At 37.8% G+C, this 18,143-nt stretch overlaps 1 protein-coding gene across 4 annotated transcripts in view; it reads right to left on the bottom strand.

Annotated features, from left to right (window-relative positions):
• The window catches only part of LOC131249196 (indole-3-acetaldehyde oxidase-like), a 40,625-nt gene extending 24,233 nt beyond the window's left edge, over window positions 1-16,392 (bottom strand). The window contains exons 1-6 of one of the 4 annotated variants that reach the window (XR_009172707.1): window positions 16,137-16,392; window positions 8,854-10,611; window positions 6,964-7,223; window positions 6,213-6,428; window positions 5,277-5,495; window positions 2,877-3,842 (exon numbers count right to left, since the gene is read on the bottom strand). Coding sequence is in view for 3 of the 4 variants with exons in the window: in XM_058249813.1 (XP_058105796.1) it covers window positions 2,877-3,842; window positions 5,277-5,495; window positions 6,213-6,428; window positions 6,964-7,223; window positions 8,854-10,611; window positions 16,137-16,296 (3,579 nt within the window). In the remaining variant the exon portion in view is untranslated. The remainder of the gene's footprint in view (window positions 1-2,876; window positions 3,843-5,276; window positions 5,496-6,212; window positions 6,429-6,963; window positions 7,224-8,853; window positions 10,612-16,136) is intronic. The other 3 variants (XM_058249813.1, XM_058249814.1, XM_058249812.1) reach the window with 3 other exon arrangements.
• Window positions 16,393-18,143: the final 1,751 nt, after the last annotated feature.

The raw sequence follows: 18,143 nt of genomic DNA, 5'->3' as shown, positions 1-18,143 counted from the left end.
CCGTTACAAGGGTCATAATGGTTGTTACGCCCTCGTATCGGCCGTTACGGCCGATACCCATATTGGTGACCATTATGGCCACCGTTACCCATGCGGAATACCTTGCTCAAGAAGAATATTCCAAGTTTTTAAAAATCTTTAGAACCAGCCTACTCTTGCTGCTACGTCCACTCCTACGATTACATTCGTGACCTCAAGTATCTCTTGATTAGGATCTAAGAGCCCCTTGCTCCATAGTTATTGATTTTAGAGCATCTGACCATATAACTGGCGTGTCTTAGTGTGTTTTCCTCACTTAATACATCAATAACGGGTTCATATATTAATTTGGCAGATGGTACCCAGTCCAACATATGTGGCATGGGTACGGTTCTTCCAAGCTCTTCCCTTTCACTATCATCTGTTTATGTCCGTAAATTTCCTTTAAGTTATTTGTTTGTTAGCAAGTTCACTAACATCCTTAACATTGTGTATTCCAAGATCTAAAGATAAAGAAGGGAATTGGTGGAGGACATGAACATGATGGGTTACACCATCTTGATCGTGATGTTGTTGGCACAACAACGCAAAAAGGACATCTCTCCTTATCAGTGGCACTACTGTTTCGGTCATCTGCCCTTGAAGATTCTCAAACTAGTTATTTCTTTGAGTTCAGCAAACATCATCGTGTTACTTTTCTACCATGTACGGAAAAGTATATTTTGTTCCTTTCTCTTTAGTTCATTCGAATCAATTACCATTTCTTTGTTATCAGAGTTAGTTTTAAAGTGTGAAGTATGTGAGTTGAGTAAACATCACCGTGTTACTTTTCTACCATGTATGGAAAAAAGTAGTTTAGTTCCTTTCTCCTTAGTTCATTCAGATGTTTGGGGACCGGTTAGAATTTCTATTATGTCATGGTATAAGTTGCATTTATTGATGATTTTTTATGAATGACTTGGATTATTTAATGACAGACAAATTTAAACTATTTTCTATTTTTAAGACCTTTCATAGGGAATTACAAAATCAATTTCATTCAAGGGCCTGTTTGATTTTCCATGATCCAAGTAAATCCTAGTAAATAAGTAATTATTACTTTTTCACCTAGTTTGAAAATGTGAGAGTAATTCCACCTCGAAAATCGATACAAAAGTGTTGACTTAAATCTGTGGACCCCACCGTAATGTATATGATCTATCCACACCGTTAATCCATTTTATTAGAACATTTTGGGGCATGAGCCGAAAAATTAGGCAGATCCAACACTCAAATGGCCCACACAAAGGTAAACAATGGCCTTAATTCGTCCACCGTTGAAAGTTGTTTCCTTCACTGGGCCTAAATTGAGGTTTTTTCATCATCTAACCCATTCATAGGGTCACACGAACATGGATAAGGGGAAAACACAAATATCAACTTGATTCTAAACTTTTAAGGGCCCCAAGAAGTTTTTAGTAGTAGGCATTTGATTCTTGTTGCTTCTTGTGGTGTGTTCTACTTGAGCTTTGGATCTGCCTCATTTTTTTGCTCATGCCCTAAATTTAGTTGACATAACAAATGAGCGGTGTGGATAAGTCACATACATCACGATGGGCCCCACATTGATTTTGTAAATTTCTCGATTTAAGTGTTAAAAAAGTAAGTTGTCACATCTACATTGGGAAAATTGTGGTAATTACCTAGGTAAATAATTATTGCCCATTTACATGGTAATTACAATTGAGCCCAAAAATCAAACAGGCAATGTCTGTGTTTTATTCAAATAATGCTAATGAATATATGTCTTAATCCTTTAGTCGGTATTTTAAAAAAAATAAATAAGTATACTACATCAAACTTCGTGTGCCCACACCCCCACAATGAGATGGTGTTTATAGAAAGGAAAAATTGTCGCCAACTTGAGGTGATTTGTGTTTTATTAATTCACATGGATGTTCTCAAGAATTTTTGAAATGATACAGTAGTCATGACATATTTTCCAATAAATTGAATAGATCGTCTTTTTTAATGGGTCAATTACCTCATGAAGTTTTGTTTTCAGATACTCTGTTATTTCCTTTGCCTCCAAAGTTTTTGGATGTGATTGTTTTGTTTATCAATTGGAATCGGAGGATGCCAAATTAGATCTTAGAGCCACTAATGTGTTTTTCTTAGGAACTCCTGAACACAATCCTTCAATTCAAAGACAACATGAATTTGTAGATGTTACTTTTTTTTAGTCCACTCTCTTTTTTCTCAATGGATAGTAAATCTCTTGACATGGAAGCTACGTCTGTACCTATTGCAATTGAAGAAGACATAATGTCATCTTTGCCCTTTATTGTTGACTCATCCATTATTACCGTGCCTCGGTTGAAAGTCTACTCACGATGAAAACAAGGAAATAGCGCAGCCACTCACGATATGCCATACAATATATCTTCTTCTAAGCCTAGTGATCCAGTGAATTTTGCAGATAGGTGTAATGGTCCTATTGCCTTGAGAAAAGGTAAGTGTGTGTATTCCAATTATCCTATCTCCAAATATGTCTCTCTCCAATGCTTATCTCCCACTTCTCAAAGATTTTCCCAGCCTTGTCCTCTCATTCCATCCCTGAGTCATACTAGGAAACACTGTTGCAGAAAATGAAGAAAAAAATTTAAGGAGATATTGAGCTGTCATGGAGAAGTAATTCTCTCAATACTACTCCAGCTAACTTACGGATTTAGAATTTAGTGTTGGAAACTGATGAAGGGTGTAGGACATGTTATCTTTAAAAGTCAGACTTTCCAACACATTCATAAATTTAAGTATATAAAATTATCAGTTTAATAGTTTATTTTAACTATTTATATGCAAAAGAGAAACCACAAAATGAAACAATTGCATTGAGTTTCAGAATTTTGAATCATCACCTGGAGGATTAGATTGTCCCATGAAAGTGCACTGGTTTGCTCTTGCAGCCTTTGCTTGAGAGGCATAAGCCTTTCCACCAACATATCACAAGCAAGCCGAACCGCTTCACAGCTTGATTCAGATGTGGTGCTGCCTGCAGTGATTCCCCCTTGTACCAAACTCAACGTATCGGCCTGAATGACCCGCACTCGCTCCAAAAGGTCTTGACTTCCATCACTCCACAACCGACCAAGAGCAAACGCTGTCACTTGGTTCACTTTCGTCCAGAGCCCCTGTCCTAACTCAATCCCTCCGACTTCAACGACAATTGAACCATCATTAAGAACACTCACCTTCCCAGGCGTTGGCCTCACTGCCACCCCATACATGGCAGGTATGCAACTAATTCCCCGTTTCCTCCATTTGTTACAACCATTGAACTGCTTGATCATTTCTGCCCTGTGGTGAAAGCTTGAAGTTAAAACCAACTTATCCAAAATCGAAGGTAAGGTATACTCGGCACGTTCTCCTTCGCTACCTTCATAAAATAGCTTTAGGCTTTCGAACGTGTGCAGATTCTTTTTCCTAACAGAATCAGCTTCCATACAAAGAGTTGACGCAACATGCTCGATTATGGCTTCAGCGATAAAAGAACCCTGTACCTCTCCCGGACCCCGCATGGCTGACTTGCTTGAAAAATTTGTCTTGCACAGCTTAATATCGAAAGAGAAAGCTCCCCAGTTGTACTTCTTCAGTGCATCGATAACTTTCATTGGAATGATTGGGCTTACATCTTCAGAAAACCCTGCATCGATTAATATATCGGTGTGTAGAGCTGTAATCTTCCCATCGGATTTGAAACCCACAGTGTAGTTTATCTTCATTGGATGCCGTCCTCCTGACATTATCATGTCAGTCTTGCGATCCAAGTAAGCACGAACAGGACGGCGTAACTTGTATGCTGCAAGTGCACATGCAGTTGCAACCTGAACATTGCACGAGTCTGTTGATTGTGAGGTCATGACGGGAACCAAAAAAAAAATCATTCTTAACCTAATTGTATCATTTGCGATAAAAGAGGAATGCCTCATGGGACTAGGATTTTAAATATACTCTACCAGGACATGTCCATATGATGTGCATGTGCGAGATCCAGTCTATATCTGGTGGCGAACACTATGCTGGCCTATAGCCCAAATTTTAGGTCATTTTGGTCATCAAGTGGACAAATGTGCGGGAAGAATTGGAGGGTTGGAAAGTTTGGGGGTAGACATAACCAGCGTTCGAAATATCGGTATCGTGTTACGTATCGCACCCTTAGGATACAGATATGTATCAGTTATTGCATGGGATATATCGGTTGTATCACATAATGTATCGTTGTTGTTGGAAACATGGGGAAATATTGGAAATTGTGGAATTTTTCAATGACATTTCAGTGATTGTTAAAAAAGACATCAATACACACTTACAAATCAAAACATTACAAAAAAACAAGTGTACATAATAGGTTTTCTTTGTATGGGGTCCTAATCTATGCGTTGTCTAACTGAATTGATGCAAGTATATTCAAAGTTTACTCATATAATTTATAAATGGAAGACGTGTGAAAACGCAAGCAATACATTAAAAAGCAAAAGAAGAATCACTAGATCAAGTTACGTACATGTTTGATTTTATTTTTGGACATACAGATTGCAACTGATTTGCGAGAAATTGGAAATTTTTATTTTTTTTTCAATTTTCCACAACTCGGTCATTTTCCTCCAAATCTCAAAATCGAAGCTCCCAATCCATGATTTTTCATGAAAAACATGAAAAATCATTGATTTGTAACAATTTCACACTGATTTAACATAATTTACTAGAAAAAAAAAATGAATGGAAATATAAAAAAAAATGCTCACCAGATCAAACATGTGGGATATATCCCACTACTTCTGCGTTTCGTATCGCACAGGTGGGATATAAGATATATCGTGGGATATATCGGCCGATATCGTCGATATTTAAAACACTAGACATAACCCACCCCAGGTCACCAGAATCAGCATAATTTTTGGGCCACAATAATACATGCAAGGCCTGCCAGCTGAACAGCTAGGATCTTGCAGATATGCAGCCCATTGCTTAGTGTGGGAGATACTGTTTGAAATCTTAATCTCATGAATATCCATGGAACGGATGTAGAGCAAAATTTGTTGGATTGACCATTTTGGAGAAGCTCATGCAAACAAATGCCTTTATTGCTTATTTACAAAACACCAGTCATAATCCTATGCATTACCCAATTTTTTCAGTTTAGCTCTGAAAATTTGTGGATTTGGATCTCTCGACATCGAGGAAAAAAATGACATATTTGTAAAATCCAATTCTAGAAATTTCTTGCCCACTGAAAATTATACAAAATTGATACTCACCGGTAATGATCTTCGCCCCTTCCCACCAAATCCACCACCAACCCTTCTTGTAATCACACGGACATTATGGTGAGGGATGCCGAGGCATTTCGAGATGACCACTTGTGCATTCTCAGGGCACTGAGTCGAACTATAGACGACAATGCAGTTATCTTCGTCAGGTATTGCAAGTGCTGTTTGTGTCTCCATATAGAAGTAGTATTGAGACCCAAGTTCAATCTGAAAACCATCACTGCATATTAGTTGGTCTTCAGTAACATGTTTATAAACAACTTAGTAGCTTCTTTTACCAGAGATTTCCATGAGCCCAAACGCATGATGCACATCTATGCGTGGCTACAGTACTGAACTGGCAAGTATGTGGGACATCCAAACCATGAATCAGATGGCCCCCACCTTCTAGATGGCCTGGCCAAATTTCAGGCTGCTCCATTCATCAGGCAGGCCACACATGTAGGTTGAATGTGCACCATTGCAATTTTTTAACCATCCACTGTTTTCTGTACATGTGGCTCACCTCATGCTTTGACCAGCCTTATTTTTGGGCTAGATTAACTGCATAGTGGGGCCCATAAGATGGATGCCCTAGATGAACATCTCTCTCTCTCTCTCTCTCTCTCTCTCTCTCTCTCTCTCATGGTACTAGAGGCTAGCCGTTGTTCAATCAAAAATTTGAAATGCCTTGATTGCAAGTGTGGGTTTGGTAATCATTATGAATTAAAATGGTGCGGCTCCCACTTCGTCTACTTCTTTAATAATGAATTGCAATTCAGTCTATTGAGCATGGAAACACAGTCAGCTTTTTAAAGATGGAAATGTACTTTAAAGTTTTAACTGGAGTTTTGAGCCTATAGATACTTAGACCCTCATCGAGTTCCAGGTCTTGTTTTGGATTTCAGATCTTGGAAGCAAAGAGAAATAGAACTATATGAGTACCTTGGCTGAGGGAATCTTGTGATCAGCTTCCGCCATTCCTTTTGAGAAATCCCCAACCTGTTTCGGGCTCGGGCTGAGGAAAGAAGGGACCTCAAAGAAGCTGGATCTTTCAACAGCTTCTTCTACTGATAAAATGGGAGGATCAAGATTTTCCATGTCATAATCAACTGTAGCCTGATTAGCAGCCATGTCGGCATATCTTTGTGTTTCTGCAATCTAAACCAGCCATTCCATTAACTATGTTTTTCAAGAGGAATTGTAGAGAATGAGCCTCAAGGAATAATCAATTTTCTGAGGCTTCCAGTTCCATACATGTGGGTCTATGACTCAGTGACCCAGACCTTTGATCTGATGGTTCTCACTGTAGTTGGAGATGGCCCAAGGGCCTCCCAGATGGAGGATATAAGCCCATAGAGTGGTGGAGAAAAATACAATAAAAATCACTATCCTGAAGTTTTAAAAAAATCTGGGAGGTTTGGTAGGAATCAATCCATCAATGGTGGGGCCCATCAGATCAACAGTTTGGATCCCAAACTCATGTATAATGATTGGGAGCTTTAGAAAACCGTACAATTACTGAGGCTCAGTGCACTGCAATGCCTCATTTGTGGAACTCTAAAAAGACAAAATAAATAAAAATATGAGCCATAAAATCATATCCAAGATTACCGAGAGGAAATCCCATGTGGTAATTCAGAAACTGCCCATTAAAATTAAGAAACTGAAACTGAGAGAAGAAATATTAATTTACCACGAAACCAAGTGGTTGACCTGCATACTCAGTAAGATCATCAGCAAATAGAGGTTCACCAACAACCAAACCCTTACATCCTATGTTCATCCCTCCTCTCGGAATGTCTTTGACGGAAATAACAGTAAGGATTCTTTCAGATGCTGATGTAGACTTGAATTGAATCCCTTTTACGCGTGCCAAAGGCTTCATGCTACGAACGAATGCTCCATGAAGACAGTCCTTAGGAGAAGGAATGTCGTCTACATAAACTGCTTCACCTGCATGATTTGATCATGAGATTCAAGAACACGTCTTGCAAACTTGGATAAAGGCTTTTTTCATCATGTGACCTTTTGCAGCCTGTTGAAATATATACTACTGAAGATGAAAGTTTTCTAACATTAGATGAAAACAAATGTCTCCTGGGATTTTCACTTAAGGACCCATGGATTTCAAACAAAGAAGGAGAAATGTGATGGTTTACTCGTGAGGGTACAAATACCGTGGTTCTACCATGAGTAGGATGCTGAATAGATTGCTCTATGAATTGGTCACGATAGAAAGTTCCTACCGATTTCACAGTTTTAACCATCTGATTAATGACCAACATTATGCACGGTAAAAAAAAAAAAAAAAGGGAAGTGGTCAGCATTGAATGGGAAAAGGTCCACCAATGAATATATAAGATCATAAAATCCATGTGGTTTGGGCAGAGCCGTCCATCCACATTGGACCACCCAATGAATGGTCTGGATCATGTACCATCACATCATGTGCCCAATTTAAGACAGAGCATCATGCTCGGGTTAGATTTCCCTATAAATAATACAGAAAATAAGAGAATACAATTAAGTATTTCCATAATAGAAGCACCAATGTCTCCAACATATACATCCAACATAGGCAAATTTTCAAAATAAGGGTTTGATCCTAACCAGTGTACGAAATATCGGCATCACGTTATGTATCACATCCTTGGGAAACAGATACATATCGGTTATCGCACGGAATATATCGTTTGTATTGGGTAATTTATCACACTTTTTGGGAAACATGTGGAAACATTGGGAAATAGTTGAATTTTTCATTGAAACTTCAGGTATTGTTAAAAAGGACCTTAATACACACTTTTAAATTATAACATCTATAATAGGCTTCTTTTGTATAGGGTCCTAAGCTATGTGTTGTTTGACTAAACTAATGCAACTATATTCAAATTGAATGCATAACATTTAAAGTGTATGTGATGATTATTTCATCAAACACTCCTAAATTAATTTTATTTTTCGAAAATTGACAAGGACATAACAAATGAGTAGATCAGTCCTCATACATGCTTGATTTCATGTTTAGAGTGAAACATTACAAGCAATTTGGGAGAAATTGGAGAAATTTCGAATTTTCCCCAAATCGAACCACCTACACTCAAATTTCGAAATTAGAGTGTATGTGATGATCATTTCATCAAATACTCCTAAATACTTCGAAATTAGTCTCAATTGACAGCTGGTTGAAGGAAATTTTTGGGAAAAAAAAAAAACATGGAGAACCAATGGATATCAAAATCAAAGCTCTTAACTTCATGATTTTTCATGTAAAACATGAAGAACCAATGAATTTATAACCATTTGATGCTAATTTAACATAATTTCAAAAAAAGAAAAAAGAAAAAAGGAGGGGATCTAAAATTGAAAATGCTAGTTGGATCAAACATGTCGGATGTATCAGCACTACCTGTCCGTTTCGTATCGCATAGGTGGGATACAAGATATATTGTGGGATATATCAGCTGATATCGTCGATGTTTAAAATATTGATACTAACTACAATGTGGAATACTGTCTACACAATTTTACATGAAGCACAAAATATTATGAGAGGTGGATGATAAGAAACAATATAATGTACCAGAAGCTTGGATTGTGGCCCCTGCTTTTTCAGTAGGCTCACCAACCGGATGATACTCTTGGCTGGTTTCCACCACTTGCTTTGCTGATAATAGTGAATCAGGTCTCTCCAAATGATCACCACAATGATTACCATTTTCAGAAGCCTTGTGTGCCAATGAATTTGAGTGTCCATTGAGGTGACCATTGAAAATTTCAGCGCCACTGATAACATTAGAGATCTTTGGTTCCATCGAGTGTTCAACAAAGGGGCGAAGAAAATCAAAAAGAAACCCAACAGCCAAACTTGATCTATAAGGAATCAAAGTGCCTTCTTCAGGTACCATGGTTGCTCGTAGTATTCCAATTGCCTCAAGCAGAACAGCTGCAGTAATATGTTTCCCAGCTAAAAATTCCTCAACCTTCCTTGTCCGGATGGCATGTTTAGTCCCAAATGCTCCAAAAGCCAATTGTAGGTTGTCTAAAATGACATGCTCGGACATTTCATCGGTAGAAGCCTGAGCTAAGAAAGCGGCATTAAGATAAGCCACTGCATTTCCTAAGGGACGTGGTGCAGCTCTATAGGTCTCAAACAGCAGTCTGGAATTGGAGGAAGAGTTTCTTACTGGCTCCCAGATGGGGATATGAATGCTTAAAAGTAGAGTTCTAGAATCGCATGGAGGCCTCTTAAGAAAATCCTCTAGTCTAAGCAGTACAGTTTCAGAACCTGTATGTATGCTGACAGATGAACCAGCTGCAAGAAGAACTGTAGCAATATCAGAGGGGAACTCGTTTCTTTGTGCCAGGATTAAGTTACCACCCAAACTAGCAGTATTTCGGACGAATTGCGATGCGACCTTATTCATATGATCAGCAATTTTCATGAACACCAGTTTTCCTCTCGATCCAGACAAAGTATTTTCTTCTTCCTTCAGTGCTTCAATTGCCTTGGAAATCGAAACGGCAGCTCCAATTTCAATCCCCGTGCTATCCCTTCTAATCACCAGAAGCTCAGGAATTCCTCTTATATCAATGTATTCATCAATGTCATTGTATTCCTTGCAAATACCAGCACCAGTATTACCAGCAACGAGTTTCACTCGTTTTTCAACCTCAGATTCTTCAGACTTCAATAGGTTCTGAAGCTCTTCAACACTGACAGGACTGTACCAATTAAATGCGGGTTCCACTTCAGCACTTCTCAAATCATCTGAATTACTCAGTGGAAAGTGAGAAAAACTGTCCATGGATGATTTAATTTCATTTTTCAAAAACTCAGGAAATGTACAAATCCCATCATGACCGTAAATGGGTAATCTACTTGCATTTGCATTCTCCCCCTTTTTCCAAAAGGAATTCAAACCCAGATCCTCCATATCAACATCATTTGCAAAACTTTTGCAGACATCAACAATGGGTCGATAGCCCGTGCATCGACAGAGATTGCCTGCAGTAGCCTTCTCAGCTTCCGACACTGTAATCTTGGAAAACCCGTCAGGAGGGGTAGGCCTTTCAGTTTTGTTGGCATTAATAAGTGCTGAAAAAAGAGACATGCACATGCCAGGAGTACAGAAACCACACTGAGAAGCATGGAAACCCGAAAACCTCTGATGAATAGAATGGAAACCATCTTTGCTGTTCCCTAGGCCTTCAGTTGTTGTAATTGAGCAGCCATTTATGCTGCAAAGAAGAGTCAGACACGAACTCACTGTAAATTCTTCAACTTGTTCTTTTATAGGATCATACTTCGACAAAAGAACGACACAAGCTCCACAACCACCTGCAAAAAAATAAAATTTAAATTTGAAAGTAAAAAAAATTTAAAAAAAAAAAAAACGAAAAGGGAATAAAGAAAGGAAAAAAATACAACTTAAAACTTTTAATGCACAATTTTTTTTCTGTAATCCACCTAACCTGTCCTCCATTAAAGTAACCAGATTATATTAGAAATTTGTACTCTTACAATATATGTATCCAGAAAATTCCAACTAAAAACCATTAACTAACATTGCAAGGAATAACAATTTAAACAAATTCTCCATGCAGTGAAACTTACACAAGTTAAATCCAAACCATAACACAGAGCTCAAAATCCATCCACTCATGAAGACTGAAAAAAAAAAGAAGAACTTTTAAAGATAATGATATCACTATAAAGAACTTAATATACCAAACCCTTCCAAATACAAACTGAAAAATTCATATTATAAAGATAGACTCCAAGAGCAATAAAAATCCGTAAGAGATTTGGGAAATTACTGCTGAGCGAGTTCACCTCATGCATACTCCTGCAGAGCACTATACAGACTATATGCACCTTCTTTCTGTGTTTCCCAAATGGACCATAACTGTACTATACCTTGCATTCACATTTGTTCTTATCATGTATTTACTAGTCCTTATTTTGTATTCCCTAAAGATCATAGTCCTCTCTCTATATATAGGTTATCCTCTTCTTGAGAAATGAATCAGAACTTTATGGTATCTTTTCAGAAAAATCCACCTTAAAGGCTAAAATACATACAGTAACATCCGAGAAATCACAATTCTAAATTAGAAACTAAAACTGATCACTCTAGAACCATGGCCATTATTTGTTGTATTTCCATGAGACAGCTTTCTTCATGATGACAAACACCTTTAAGAAGTGAGAGGATATCATGACCAAGAATTGGAACTAGAAATTATTCTACTCATAGATATAATGATTTTTAAAGTATTCCCTTTGATCTTCAACACTCCTGCAGAAGCAAGGAAGGAGTGATGGTGATCTAATTCCTTCCGCATACTCTGCAAAACTGCATACTTCTCTCCAGAAGATTTCTCCCCCTGCCGCTGGCTAGCAATATGTGTATAAAATTGATAGTCTCGCGGTATTGTATCATTGACGTTATTTTTTTAAACAAGTATGTTGATTAACCAAGTATACTGATCTATGTGTCTATTTAATTGTGTTGGCTGATCCAATGTTTTCCATGTTGTTATTGCGTAATGTATCGCACCCTTGGGATACAGATACATACCCGTTATTGCATGGGATGTATCAGTTGTATCGCGTAATTTATCACTATTGTTGGGAAACATTGGGAAATTGGTCAAATTTTTCAATGAAACTTCAGGGATTATTAAAAAAGACCCAATACACACTTAGAAATTTTTAAATAATAATAATAATCACAAAAAAGAAGTGCACATAATAGGTTTCCTTTGTATATGGTCCTAATCTATGCGTTGTCTAACTGAACTGATGCAATTGCATTCAAAGTCAATTCATAAAATTTAAAAATATAAGAAGATATGTATGGAAACACAAGCATTACATTCAAAAGCAAAAGGAGTAGAAAATTAGAAATATACCTATTTATTTCGAATATATATATATATATATATATATATATATATATATATATATATATATATATATATATATATATATATTTTAACATTGAGCAGTTTTGTTTGCTTTGTCTTTATAATTTTTCCATATATAAAAAAATAAAATAAAATAAAATAAACCCCAAATTTCCAAAAATGTGTAGATCAAGTTATATACATGTTTGATTTCATGTTTGGACACTAAGATTGCAAACAATTTGGGAAATTTTTGAGAACTTTTGATTTTCCTCAATTTTCCGCACTAAATCCATAATTTTTCATGCAAAACATGACGAATTATGGATTTATCACCACTTGACACCTTTTACAACATATAAAAATGAAAAAAAAAAGAATCAACAACTCAAAAATGCGCACCTTTTAGAATCCAGTTCCAAGAAGCTTCCAACAACAATTTTGAAGAAATTTCGAAGATTTTCTTCTAACAAACTAGAGTGGACCAGCTGAAACCACCTTACAATGTACTAGGAAAAAAAAAAATTGAAAAAAAAAAATATGATTTTTGTGAGTTTTTGAGGATTTTCCTGAGAAAACAACACCAAATTTCTTTTTATCCCTTTCAATATCACACTTTCTATCAATATATTGCACGATACATTGAGAATTTATAAAGGAGTGTGGATATATCGCGATATATTGCATGATACCATGAAAAATGGATATTAAAGTTGGGTTTTGTATCGCCCAGTTGGGATAACCGATATTTCATGGGATTTATCGATGATGATATTGCAAGATACTGAAAACATTGGGTTGATTTACATATCAACCACACTTTTTTATTTTTTCATATATGAAAAATAAGTTTATAAAAAATAAATAAATATAATTTTAAATTTATATATATATATATATATGCACTATATTATAGATTTCGTGTAGCTAAAAAATTGTACTGTTTGTACTTTGACACTTGTATAGTATAATTTATGATTAATATAAACTCGATTTGGATATGATTGCCTTATTTCTATCAAACAACACATAGTTTAAGACCCCATACAAAGGAAACTTAGTATCAATTCTAGTTTTTACAATTTATGAGTTTTAAATGTGCAATCATGTCTTTTAACATTTCCTTAAGTTTCATTGAAAAATTCCTTCATTTCCCCAGTGTTTTCCTCATAGTGAGATATATTCCCCAACACATACGATATTTCCCAATGTTTCCAATATTTTTGTATCCCAAGGGTGTTATACATTCTTCGATGCCGAAATGAAAAACAATGGAAATAAAATATTCTTTAGCTGTCCGATGAAACAATGGATCAAGACATACAGGCTTTTCAACTGAGAGATTTCTCCTATATATAGAGACCTAAAGGCTTTACAACTGAGAGATCTCGTTTAATACAATTTCTACATCTCACTTTGATTTGGAGGTATTGAAATTGCGACATGGGCTTGCTAAAACAATGTCAAGGCTTTATCATCCCATCACTGAAAAGATAAAAAATGCACTTATTTAAACACGCAATTATACTCTCCATGTTGACACCAACTGTTCTATAATTGATACAAGAGCCCATATTTAACACACACTGATGAGCATGATTGTCGAACAGATCTATTCGCATATCTCGAGTCAATGATAAAATTCAACATTAACTGAGCAGTGATAGTCATCACCAATGGATGATCATGGGAACAAAAACTGAGAAATCTCCTTCAAATCATCCAAATTACAAATAACACACCCCTAGAACCTTGTAATTCATCTAGCCTGGCAAACACAAATCATATCAAGTGAAATCACAATTTTTTTCCCCTAAAATGGAGCAAGCATGACCATACCATGGTTTTAAATATCATTCAATCGTTTTTGGTGGGAACCGGTCCAATTCAGACCACCTATATAAGTTAAAGTTGGGGACTCGATTTAGAGTTGACTTGACTCATTCTGAATTGGACTAGTTGCACCGTATGGACCAAGTCAGACTGTTACAAACTGATACAGACCAATTCACACTGATATGGACCAAGTTGGATGGATATGAACAGAGTCGGGACTGATACAAACCAAATCAGGACCAATATGGACCAAATTAGTCTCAAACTTTTTTTTCTTTCTTTCTTTCTTTCTTTTTTTTTTTTTTAATTGGTTCAGGAAACTCATCTTGTATCAGATGAGACCCGTATCAGTATTAGTGGTATGACTTGGTTTGATACCGAGACGAGTCGCACTTTGAAACTGAGTTTTAAAATCTTAGAACATCAAGGACGACGCCAATTGTTACCTTTCAAAAAAAAAGGATGACGCCAATCGTGCAGTCAGGGAAGATGGTGTTTTCAATTTACATTAACCATCTTATCCCTTAAAAAGTGGCCTTGATTCCAAGTTGAATAAAGTAAGAAAAATAGAAAAGATACAAAACAAAGAAAAGAAGGAAGAGAATAAGGGAAGCATTTAGGTTTTTGGTGTGTTAAACATTGAGGCTGTTAACGGCTCAAGCTTGAGTTGGGTATTGGCACATCCGCATACAGACCCAAGTAAGAGAGTGAGGTTCAGGTCTTGTCAAGTTTGGGTAATGGTGCAAATTTTGAGGTACCAGAACCAAACCCAATTGTATTTGGTTACCTGTTGGGAAGATTACTGGCATGCGCCATTAAGTGAATTGGCAACAGCAATGACAGAACGAGAAGTAGTGGAAACAAACAATTAGAGCGAACGGGACTGTGTTAGTAGTCAATATTAGCAATGTATTAAACCTATATTATACGATGTATACTATTATCATACATATCATTCAGGTACCCAATTAGATATCCAGTTATATAGATTCAGCCCTTAACCAATGAACCCAACACCAACCCGACTACTAAACAGGTCATCCTGGTTCATTTGGGTACTAGCGGACCTGAATACCCATTGACAGCCATATCAAACAGTCTACACCCAATAAATCTATCACGTTAAAGAAACATTACATGAATGCCGAGTCAAACAAAAGAAAAGGAGGAATTAGTTCAGATAATACCATATTTCAAAACAAAGTAACAAAACTATCACTGCCTCGGTACCATAGGCTTTCCCATGCTGCTATTTCTTTTTCCTACCCAAGTATCACTCGTGTTTGACATCAAAAGGTTAGCCATGTCAGGAATAAGACCTGCCATGAAAATCAGGCCGATCCAGCCATCGGGTAGGCCACATCATCAAAATCAATGAATGAACAATGATCAGGCCCAAAATACAAGTTCGGCCCACATGATGAGTGAATTGGACTAATCATCATGCCTGATAATGTCCCATTGTGATTTACTTCCCCATTGTTCATGCCGAGAGACTTTCTCCAAACTACAATTATGTTACTTTCAGGTGGGACTCGAAAGAAACACAAGGAGAATTGATCACACATGAATTTTGTAGTCTTAACTTAGCAAGCAACCCCATCTTTCCCGTCAACGTGTCCCTTGGCTAGAATATTTTATCCATGTACACTAAGGCCCATATGAAGATCACCTATCACGAAAACCAGGCAGTCCACTCATCAGGCAGCCCACGCCATGGAAATCAATCGATGATCCATGGTCTGACTCAGGATACAAGTGTGGCCCACCTAATGAGTGGATGAGAGCATTTCTTGAGATAGGTGATATTCATGGTGGGGCCCACCATTTACATGGCCCCGACATCGACAGGGCTGCGTGAACATGAAAGGAAGCATAATTAACTAGTGCTGCTTCCTCTTGTTTAAACTAAACATAATCGTTCGTGATTCAATTCACTTCCACAACCAAACGCACGCTAACGACAATTATAAATTTCATCAAAATTCTAGTTTAGAAAACCAAAATAATTGCAATTTGAATCGATAGTGCATCCAAACACATGCGGCGACTAATCCTCCCTACTTTCCTAAACCAACATTCAAAACAAAAACAACGTAAAAGAGAGAGAAAATTCACCTTCTCCGCATCCGAGCTTGACTCCTTTGAAGCGGGTTTTCGTCCTGAGGAATTCAAGTAGAGTAATCGACGGATCCTCGACAGTTGAGAGCTCAAATCGCTCCCCATTCACTGCAAATACCAGCTTCTTCATCAAATGCTGTTGTTGTTTCCACTCCATCTCACTCACTCAGAGCAGATAAACAATCTATCTTCTATACTTTCTTTCTTTAAATGGAAGGAGATGAATTGCAGGATCCTCGGCCGAGGATTCTAACAAGTATATTCTTCCCTTATGGTGCAATAGGTGGGGCCCTTGCTTCAATGGTCCGGATTACCGTTCGTCTTCTGGGCCACATCATCGTTGATAGACCATTTCATTAAAATTTCCGTACGGCAAAGCTACCCACCCTTCCCAAATGAAGAAACGCCCAAGATTGGGGAATCCACTCCGTCCATCAGTTTCGTCAGATCATGTTATGATGAGAACCCAAAAAATTAACCAGATCCAAGACTCAAGTGGGCCACACCATAAGAAACAGTGGGGACTGAACGACCACCATTGAAAGCTTATTGGGGCCCAAGGAAGTTTTGGATCAGGCTGATATTTGTATATTCCCTTCATCCTGGTGGGAACCACCATATGAACGGTTTAGATAGTAAATCAACACCACGTTGAGTCCCAGGAAGGTTTCAATGGTGTTCGTTTCCTTCCCAACTGTTTCCTGTGGTGTGGCCCATTTGACCATTGGATCTAACTCGTTTTCAGAATAATAGCTAAGATGAGCTCGCCAAACTGATGGACGGAGTGGATTTTTCATGGACATCTTGGTGGGCCCCGCAGGGCTTCATGTTGCAGGAACTCCCTATAACAGCTGTGGTAGGAAACTCGCCTCCCAATCCTGGTGATGACTGTCTTGCGATTTGAGAAAAGATTTGGATCGTGGGCCATAATCAGTCAGATGCAGCTGATCAATGGTCTGGATCATTTGAACCGTGGGCCCCACTTGCTAGAACTGAAAACCCGAGTACGCGGAGTAGAGCGATGGAGGTTGGAGAAGGCCGTTTGTATTGTCCGTCAGAAATCAAATCCCATCATTTTCAGAGGTCGCAGACGAAGAAGATAGGTTTATTACCATACGTCTCTGACGTATTGTTTTAGGATGCATCCGCATTGTATCCGCTATTCCTTGGGTCGTTTTTCAGTGATCTAAACCGTTTATGCGGTGGGCCTCTCTTTTTATCGGTACATATAACCATTAATTTCATACTATATTATTTCAATGCTTCCATCCTTTAAATATTTTTTCATTGAATATAGACTGTAAACTTCAACCGTTGTTTTGTGATGCATTGAGTGAAGGGTGAGGATCTAAAAATCTTCGACTTCGGGGGAAGTGGCCATCAAACGGACTCGGACTCGGCAGCCACCCACCAATACCTTGTCGGTACTGATGAGCGCTCCGTGGGCTCCACCATGATACATGTGTTCCATCCTTTCTTCGTTTCGCCGGTTGATTTTGGAGCACGTGCCCAAGAACAAGGCATATCCAAATCGCAGGTGGACTAGACGAAACAGTGGTAACTGAAAGACCACGTTAAAAACTTTATAAGACAACAAAAGTTTGGGATCAAGATTTTCCCTTCATCCATACTTGTATGTAGAGGCGTACATGAGTCGAACTAAGCTCGGCCACTTGCTGACCTAGCTCGAACTCGGCTCGGCTCGGTCCTCGAGCCTGATTGGCCAACTCCACTCGGTTCGGTCAATAGCTTGGGCCAATTGGAGCCGACTTCGAGCCAAGATCGAGCTAAGTTCGCCTATGCAGCATTTTTCACAAACACATGATCTACACTTTCAAAATCTCACTATATGTAAAACAATAGCAGTGGTTTTACATTTATTTTATCAAACACCTTATAAGCAATATATAAATCAAGAAAAAAAATGGTATTTTTTCATATACGTACCTTCTTTGCCACCAGCCACGCTTCATTGAGTCATTTCATCAAACACTCGATGAGCAA

The sequence above is a fragment of the Magnolia sinica genome, chromosome 6 (genome assembly GCF_029962835.1).
Source record: "Magnolia sinica isolate HGM2019 chromosome 6, MsV1, whole genome shotgun sequence".
Lineage (NCBI taxonomy): Eukaryota > Viridiplantae > Streptophyta > Magnoliopsida > Magnoliales > Magnoliaceae > Magnolia > Magnolia sinica.
This window is presented reverse-complemented; position numbering and strand designations above follow the sequence as displayed.